This window comes from Suricata suricatta, chromosome 7, assembly GCF_006229205.1.
Source record: "Suricata suricatta isolate VVHF042 chromosome 7, meerkat_22Aug2017_6uvM2_HiC, whole genome shotgun sequence".
Lineage (NCBI taxonomy): Eukaryota > Metazoa > Chordata > Mammalia > Carnivora > Herpestidae > Suricata > Suricata suricatta.
In genome coordinates, this window is record NC_043706.1 from 44,130,972 (window position 1) to 44,140,741 (window position 9,770).

A 9,770-nucleotide genomic window follows, 5' to 3' on the forward strand; every position below is an offset into this window, starting at 1 on the left:
TCTCTCTCTCTCTCTCTCTCTCTCTCTCTCTCACTTTTGGACTATACAATAAAAGGAAAGTAAGAATAGGTTACCTTGATTTCAAAGGTAATGGTTAGGTGAGGAGCAAAGTCATTATGCCTGACCAAAGGGAGAGTGGAAATTTGGAGGATGGAAATAATGTTACAAACCTTATAAATTTTGAGTGGATTGGAAACACAGAAGAGGTGAATAAAAAGGCCTTCCAGGAGACCATGAAATGGTCTAGTTGGGAAATGACTAAAACATGAACACAAATTTTGGCGACGGGTGGGTCAGCTGTCTGTGAACATCCTAAAGGTTAAATGAACAATAATAGGATTTTTTTTTTTACTGCCCCAAAGTGAGGTTAAACCATTAACTGCATGATGCAAATATGCAAGAAGCTTTAATTGGGCATGACTAAAAATAATGAGGTACATTTAAAATAAGGACATTTAGAACAAAAGAGCAATTAGAGAACATTTGTCTAAAAAGTCAAAAAGTGATCATTGCTTGGTGGTTTCATTGTTATCAGTATGCATATTTCTCTTAATATAATAAATTGGATCCTGTGGCAAGTGAAACAGGTTCTAGGCCAACTGTAAGTCCCTTGAGATTCCCTGGCAGCCAGAAACCTTGGCATTTTCAAAAGACAGTTTTCATTAAAATGAAAGATGCTCATGAGCCTTCAAGTCAAACCTACTAATTATTGTACCAGGTCAATTGAAAGTTTGACATATTGAATGCTCTGTCATGCAGGAGCTGATTCTGTTTTTCCTCCTGCCAAGACTTTGGTTGATTTGGCTGTAGTAGCACATCTGGTAGGCATATAAGAATAAAAATTCAGCTGGCTGGATTCTCCATGGCTACTGACACCACAGGTGACCTCTTCACATTCTTTCAGGTACATGAAGAGTTTCATCTCCAAGTAAATGAGAGAAGCAAATAACTTACCTTTGCTTGAGTGGGTCTGTGAACCTCAGGAGATTAGCATTCCTCTTAGACTCTGTGTGCATGTGTGTGTACTTATTTTTCTGGTTTGCTTAATATCTTTACAAAAACTTAATAGAAGTTTTCATACATAGAAAAAAGAGAAAGAAAAGCATAATGAGCTATGTGTCCATCTTCCAGTTTAATAATGATCAATACACATCTCTTCTGTGTCATGCATACCCTTACCTACTTTCTTCCCTCCCCTCAAAAACAAATAACATCCTGGGATGTCACCACAATTTTATGAGTATTTGATTTGTGGAAACAAAATTTCCCAAAGTATGATTCAGAAAAACCCTGTCCTACAAACATGCTGCAAGAATCTTCAAACACTTTGGGAAAATGCTAGACACTCTCTCCTTTTTAAATGGCTACCTTGTACATTAACTCATTTATAGCTCTAAGGTGAGAAGGCTACATGTTAGAACTCATTTAAACCAGTATCTTTCCAACTTGATTGAGTCTAGAACACTTTATTTCCAGCAGATCCTAATTTACATCAAATGGAAGAACTGTTAAGAGATAATATTTACAACATTTAGTAGGCACTTGCTATGTGCCAAGTTTTCTGTAAAATATTTTTTATGTACATTCCCTTATTTAAACCTTATAATAATCCTTTGAGATGAGATTTTCAGCTGAATATCTTACCCCATTTTCAGATGAAGAAATTAAAGCTCAGAAATATAAAATAACTTGACAATGGCCATACAGTAGGGAAGAGAAAGGGGCAGGATTTACTCCCAGATCATTGCGACTCCTGGAACTTGAGCACTCAATCCCTGTACTACGTATACATTTAGAGAGGAGGTGTTAGTTACAACTGATGTTGGGTACATCCTCTAGTGGCACTGATAGACTGACTCTTCTTTTCTTTTCCCTTGTAGTGACAAGGGAATCAAAGGCACAGCAAAACATATTTGGTCAGAATCACTAGGCTAAGGATTTTGTTTAATAATTTCTATTTCGATTGTGCTTTGTACTTTTTAGATTATTCACAAATCTATTGTTCTAGAACTTCCAATGCCTTTCAAAAAGATAGTATCAATGTTATTCCTTTTCAGCCAATAAAGCACAGAGGGGGTCCCTGTCTTGCCCAAGGTTGCAGATTCATTACAGGGTTGGAATTAGAACCTAGATATTATGTCCAGGGCATTTTGTTTTGACTGCACTGCAAACATTGCATTGTCAAATGGGGTATGACCCTGACTTCTGGCTGTTCTAGTTGATGTAACCCAGGGAGGCAAGGAAAGTGGTGTGAGAGAAACTGCCTTAATCCAGAATTACTTGATGGAGGGGACTCTACTAGTGATAATGTGCTTTTCAAAACAGCCTACAGGTAAAGTCTGGCGTTTCCCTTGGTATCTAGATCATGGTTCTCATATTTTAGGGTAAGAAAGGAGGAATCTAAAAATTTAGTTTTCTTAGGACAACCTGTGACTATCATATCCCTTTGCTCCTTTAGACCAGGGAGAACTTTGCTAGTGTTCTTTGTGATTCTCTCATTCTCCCCTCCCCAGCCTGGTTTGGAAAGTATGGTCCATGTCTCATCAGTGATGGGAGAGGATCTGTGGAGCCACTTAGCAGAGGTGATCATGATCAAGCTGGGGAGATCAGCTACTTTTTGCCTATCTCACTTTCCTCATCAAGCTCAAAGTGTTGCCTTCTAGAGTATATGTTTGGTATATTCTCCCTTGAGTACAAAATCATGAAGAAAATTTTGAAAATTATGCAATTGTTTTCAAATGTATCATGGAAAATAGGACAGTTGTTTAAGAGCTACCCAGAATTAAGCACTAACATTATTTGAGCTTTACTGAGATACCAAAAACACCTCTGATTATCTGGGCGTTTATTTTGGCTGAGACACACTTGCATGGAGATAGGGGACCTTGGATAGGTGGCTGCTAATATTGAGCATTACCACTTCATTAAAGTAGGTCAAGAGAAGCAAATGTGATAGGTTTTTTTTTGTATGCTATAATTATAATTAATTTTAGTCCAGTCTATATCTAGACCATGAACATATATAACAAACAATCACCCATCACAGGTGATTAAAATACATGTCTCTGGACAGATTAAAAGGGGATAGATAAAACACCATGATCTCATTATCTATTATACTCCCTCTCATAATTAAGGAAGATGTAAATTTAAAACATTAAAATATGAAGACACCATGACATAACAAAAAGAGCATTGTTCTCTGGATTAGACAGACAACCAGCGTTAAGGAATTTGTTCCTATACTTTGACAATTTGGCCTTGGAAAAAGTCACTTAAATTGTTTGAGACTTGATTGCTTTTTGAAAATGGAGATAATAATAATCTCTTAACATGTTTTTCTGGGGATCAAATACTATGATATATGGACCAAAAATTCTTAAACAAATTATTATTAATAATGCCTTTCAAAAATGGAGCAATAAAGTCAGAACAGAAAGGCCCCAGAAAATGACAACAAAGTCGCCTGTAAAAGGTGGTGTATCTGGGTGTGTGCCAGCATGAGACCCACTCTTCTGAAACAGGAGTGCATTAGGCTGCCTCTAGTTTCATTGATGAGATGAAGGTCAGTCAGTTCAAGAGCAATAAGCTGAGAATAACATTACGTAGTATCAATGTAAGAGATGCAGTTAAGTATTGACTTTGGGATCTGTGATGCTAGGAAGAAAGAAAGGTGTTTTTTTCTGGCCTGGCCACCTGGTTCCTTGTTCCAAGTATATGTAATAGTAGTCCATGGTTATTGTGATGTGTCTGTAAATCTTATTTGTTGTCTGGTTGGTTTAATTAGGTTGTGATAATCCAGAATGAAAACTCTCCATTCTATGCTCCTAGGGAGTTCTTGTCAAATCAAAGCACCCAGTGGCCCCAGAAGCTAGCTAGCCATTCATGGTTCACTCCTAGAGGTCTTGAGACTCAGAGAGCCCCAAAGCTTTCCCTAAAGGCACAGAAAGCTAGCGATAGAGCTAGAGAGGCCTTCATGAGTTGGGGCTTTTCCACCTGTTTGACCTAGTGGTAGTCAAATGTGTATTTTGAGAATGATCCCAAGCATGGCTGTTGCTTTGCAGAAATAATATCATTAAGGAAAAGAAACCTAAAAACACAGCAGGTGTGGGATATGCTGAGGGTTACCTTCAGAGGGATTTGTGGAGATCTGGCCAAAGAAATGAGAAGTTCTGCTGTAACTGTATCCCAAATAAGATGGTAGTGTATACCAACTTTCCAACTTAGAAAGGAGTAGTGTGTCCCTGGAAGGCCCAAGGGGCATGTGTGGTTAGCAGTGGGAGAATGGGTCTTATGATCCAGTGAGAAGGTGAAAGAATGGGTCAGCTGGCATGATGGGGAATTTCATCTTAGGTTAGGGTGGAGGGCAGTTGAGGGAGGCCTTTCTATTGCCAGTTAAGTCCATTGATTGTCATCATGCTCTTTGAGGTGAATTTACCACTTGAGACTCTCCATGCTAACGCCCCAAAGGCAAGATTTCCAGTAACTTTTGAGTGTAAGCCTGTGTAGATAACAAATATTCTGCGTGGCAAGTTGAATTGTTGGGGGAAGATTATTTCCTGTGTGACTACGTTTGTCTCTTACTTTATTAAGGTTAAGATGAGAGAAATGTAGACAGATTTAAGTTCATCCCAAAGACTACAAACAACACAAAGAATGATTTTTCAAGTTTTTTTATTTGACTTTTTGAAATTAAAATGGTAATACAATCTCACTGCCACAATTGGAGCATTATTGCACAAAGATGTAAAAAACAAAGATAATTGATTACCTTTCCTCCAATGCTATTTCAGTGATAACAGTGTGATATGCTTCCTTGTTCATATATTTGAGAAAAAAATTAAAATAGACAAAATCTTAGGTAAAACCAGAGAATCTCAAAATGCTTGAGACTTTTCAGCAAGATCAAAGCCAACCAGAATTACTTTCTATGGGTTAAATCTTACTATAGAAAGATCTGGAACAAAGCTTTGGGGCTAGACTCAGGCGGAGGTCATAAAAGAGCCCCAAGAGAAGCAGACTTAGAGGAATTTAGTTCTAGAAAATTAGCTCTGAGCAGAATCTTAGATGCTGAAACATTGGACTTTTCTTAATCCTTATTTTCTGAGGCTATTGTAATTTTCTTAACCAAGCTTCCCAGAAGGAGGCATATGGTGACATGGCAATCAGTGACTGTCATGTGTCCTTAGGACAGCTCTTCTCACAACATGTATTTACTATGACTGTTTTGTGGGTATGGTTATATGGTGCAAAGACTCAAAAATCAAGCTGAAGAGACTAGGTCCTGACTTTCAGAGCACAAGAAGAGAAATCTTGGATCCAGGGGCAGCTCAACAAGTAAAAAATTAGCAGAATGAACCAAGGACTTAATAGTGGTGTGTGTGGAATGGTTAGGGAGGAGGATCTGGAGTAGGTGTATTTTTGGACAAGATGGGCCTGGAGAGGAATAGCTGCCTCAATTCCAGTCATGCAGTTACCTCTGCCTCATGAATTTGACATAGGGAAGTGCTGGAAAGAAAATTAATTTCTCATGCAGAGATAAATTTCAATCTGAATTCAATGGAGCATAATCCCATGATGCCTGAGTTATCTCTTTGAGAATTTTGATTTACAATGTGCTATCCAAATTGTAAGATCACAAATATCATTAAAGCAACAAAATGTATCTGTCTAGTCCATAGGAGAACTTGAGGAAACAACCCTTCTTTCTTCCTGCTTCCTTCCTTCCTTCCTTCCTTCCTTCCTTCCTTCCTTCCTTCCTTCCTTCCTTCCTTCTTTCTTTCTTTCTTTCTTTCTTTCTTTCTTTCTTTCTTTCTTTCTTTCTTTCTTTCTTTCTTTCTTTCTTTCCATCTGTCATCTCCTACTACCCATCAACATATTCATTCATTTATATAATCCTATGTATGTATGTATGTATGTATATACATCTTTATATACACACATGTATACCTGCATCCAATAAGCTATCTCTCATCCAAAAGTTTTTGTAAAGAGATTGTGGTGAGTAATAATTACATTATTTCTGGATTTCCTTGAAATTGGAAAATTGCATATGTCTTACTCTTGTGACTCTTGGTTTTATTTACAGGAAGCTTAGCAGTCATTTCTTAGCTTAGAACTTTTACACATTTCTTAGTGGGATACAATATGATAGGCTAGTCTGCCTATAAATTCAACTGGGTTCACATACTACTCTTGGAGCTTTCTCTTTCCTATAGGGTTTTCATCCTCAGGATCTACATCTAAACTTACCTAAGGCAAGCATTAAATATGCTGCTTTGTAAAATATCAAACAATGCTCCCTCCTTACCCTAGTGTTAATTGCTGATATGCATGTAAATAAATAGATAAATGAGAATCTGGCCTCAGAAAGTATGGTTCTAGGACTGTGGTGTCCATATTATTCTGCCTTCTGTGAATAGATATGAAAAGATGTTGAATAGATGACAAAGATGATATAGTCAATGGATACATTGTATCTCAAGAATTTTGTCGTTCTCTATTTAGAAGAGGTACAAATTTAATAGTATTCATGATATTGATGGAGGGAGCCATGGTAATAATGGGGACTCTGACAAGAATTGGAAGCTATATTCTGAGGCCAAGTAGCCCTGAACCTGTCCACTAGAGCTTCAAAAAAAATATCAAGTTCTAATACATTTTTTTAAATTCTAAAAAAAAACCCGTGTGTTATTTGTATTTATTTTTAAGCTTGAGATAATACTTGGTCAATGCCAGCTGAAGTGTTGTTACCAAAGTTTAATTATCAGTATGAACTGTATATTGTTAAATACTCACTCTTCAATATCCAGAGATGACTGAGAAATAATAACTCAAGATGGAAAGGACATTCTAAGCAATGGAAAGGCAATGGGTAACTTAAGCTTTTCATTCATTGTGATAGCAGTTGAGCTTCTTGATGCACTTATTATTGTAAAAATGTCCTTGAAACCAATTATTTCCTCCTTTAGATGGTTAGAATTCTGAATATTACCTGGAAAACTTCTAGAAGCATAATCTGTCAAGTCAACTTGTAAAAGCATTTGTAAGTACTCTCTGTGAGAATATTCAGAAGATGTTTTAGTTTCTCATTCATTATCTCTAACCCAGTTGTGTATTGACCTGAAGGGCACATTTGGCTCCTGCACTGGGAAAAATGGATTAGTTCTTCTCATCTCTGTCAGGTTCTCTTTATCTACACATTTAAAATAATTTCTTTCTCTTTTCTTTTTAAGCCACAACTGTGTTAGTCAAGTGGATTTTTTTCAATAAAGAAAATATTCTGCACTGACATTGAATCATTTTTGTTTTGCTGGTACTGTTTATTTTAAATCTAAAGATTCAGCAGCACGGTGGGTAATAAATGAGAGGTGTTGACATAAGGAAACTAAAGGTACCTTACCTTAAAGGGACCAGCTGAATTGCATTATTCAGTAATTCTCTATTTGCCCATTATGGTGATTTGTGTGGACTTTTCTAAAGCTACAAAATTTAAGTAAAAATGCTCACTGGTTGGGAATTTTTCTAAATATTGGTAGCCCTGGGAGTTACTTAAGCAACTTAGACTAGCTTTGGGAGTTAGAACATTGATTTCCTTACCTAAAGAAAAGCAGGTCCCCCAAGGTCACCCTCTAAAAATTGGAACAACCCATAAATATTTTATTGTAAACTCTCTGAATTCATCTTGGAAGATAGCGTCATCTAGTTTTAGAAATGCTGATTCTCTCACTGACTAGAAGTGAGTGGTTATTGCATATAGCACCAGGGGCCCCTGAGATTTAGAAAGACATGTTATCCAATAAACCCAGCACTACACAAATATCTCAATCCTCCATTAAGGCCATTTAAGAAGGAAACAGAAAACATGGGAAATAATATTGAAGAAAAGGAAAGAAAAATGATGCATGACAGAAAGAGAGAGAGAGGGAACCAGTTTGTGTGTGTGTGTGTGTGTGTGTGTGTGTGTGTGTGTGTATCTAAAGGAGAGAAATAGACATGTACACAGATAAGAGGGATGAACACAGACAGATATAAGTCAGCTCTTATGTAGTGAGAGCCCCATTTTAAAACTTTTGAAAGTATCGCTGCTAAGTTTTATTGAGACAATGACTATGTTATACTGTAGTAATGACACATATAAACAAATAAGCACAACCAAAGCAAAAAAATCCAAACAAACCACCCTCAATCTCAGTAGTTTAACATAAGACAAATTTCTTTCATGTCATAACTCAGTGCTTCTTGCCAGAGGGACCCTGCTTCATGCAGTTCTTCAGTCAGACTCATTCCACATGGTGACATCTCCATCTTCAACGACAGTCTCCAAGGTCATGGCAAAAGGAGGAAGTGAGAATGGAAACTCAAGGGGTGAGATGTTACCAATTGTGCTCAGGAATGTCATGCATCACTTCCACCCACTCTCCATTGGCTGGGACCGAGTTGTATGAACTCAGTGGTGTCGGAGGGCCTCGGCCAGTTCAGTACTCTTGTTGAATCGCTTGCTCATTAAAATAGGAAAGCACATTGCCTCTTGCATTCATACTGTTTTCCAAAGTAGTTTGTGTCATTTAAGTAGTTTGTGTAAATTAAGCCCTACTCTTCACTCGCTACCCAATCCAGGACACAGGGCAGTTTTCTCTCCCAACTGGACTTTGGGCATCATCCCTAAAAATCCTTAAGAGCTAGGGAAATATAGTGTACTCCTTTCTCTGAAAGGAGGAAATTGTCTCAGTTCTGAGACTAGGTGGTCACTAGTCACAGATTCTAGAGCAAAGGTCTCTATTGTGTGTATATGTGTATGTGAGAGGGGAGTTTTGTGGGGAGATTTATGTATTTTCAAAAATAGCACCAACTCATTTTCTGATAATGCTGTTCTAATACTGCCTGGCTTAAGCATGGTGGATTCTGAAAATTGTTCTTCTAAGGTGTATCTAATGTCTATTTCTTCACCTCCAAGGTGTCAATCCAACACACACACACACACACACACACACACACAAACGCTCTACACACAAAACAGTTTGAAGCATTGCCCTAGACTAAGGAGATTGCTAAACATTACTACATAATGAAAACTTGAGCCATGATGAAAATCTGTTAGAAGATCGTATCAGTTTCTCTTGCTGCTGTAAGTAATTGCCACAAACTCAGTGCCTTAAAACAACACAGAGTTTTGTTGTCTTAGAATTCCAGAGGTCCATAGTCTGAAATGGATCTCACCAGGCTAAAATCACAGTGTCACATAAGCTGCATTCCTTTCTAGAGGCTGTAGGAGAAAATCCGTTTTCTTGCCTTTTCCAGCTTCTAGAGCTGACCACAAGCCCTTGGCTCTCAGACCTTGTCTTCCACCTTCAAAGCCAGCAGTGAATGGTTGAATATTTCTCATGATGCCATCTCTCTCTTTCTGATCTTCTTGTCTCTCTCTTCCTTATAATCCCCATGTGATTATATTGGGCTCATGTGGACAATCTAAGATAACTTCCTTAAGGTCAGCTGATTCAAAAGCTTAATTCTACATATGTAGGAAATATATATTGTGTGCCTGCTTTGCATTTGGGACTCAGCCAGGCTTTAAGGAAGGAAGTATGAAAACCAAACCAAGCCAACCAAACAAACAAAAGCAACCCTGTTTCCTTTTCTCATGGGCTGGGCTAAGGGCGGGAGTCTGGGATGAAAAAGGAGATGTACCAGGGAGAGAGAACATAAGTGAGTGGCTGCTGGGTAATATACAAATAATTACAAAAAGGATCCAGAATTGTGGAAGATAGGGA

At 37.8% G+C, this 9,770-nt stretch overlaps 1 protein-coding gene across 1 annotated transcript in view; it reads left to right on the top strand.

Moving 5' to 3' along the window:
- OPN5 (opsin 5) overlaps nt 1-8,314 on the top strand; it is a 45,835-nt gene extending 37,521 nt beyond the window's left edge. Inside the window, exons 7-8 of the mRNA XM_029945308.1 lie at nt 6,972-7,045; nt 8,236-8,314. Coding sequence (XP_029801168.1) covers nt 6,972-7,037 — 66 coding nt within the window. The 3' untranslated portion in view covers nt 7,038-7,045; nt 8,236-8,314. The remainder of the gene's footprint in view (nt 1-6,971; nt 7,046-8,235) is intronic.
- The last annotated feature ends 1,456 nt before the right edge of the window (nt 8,315-9,770 follow it).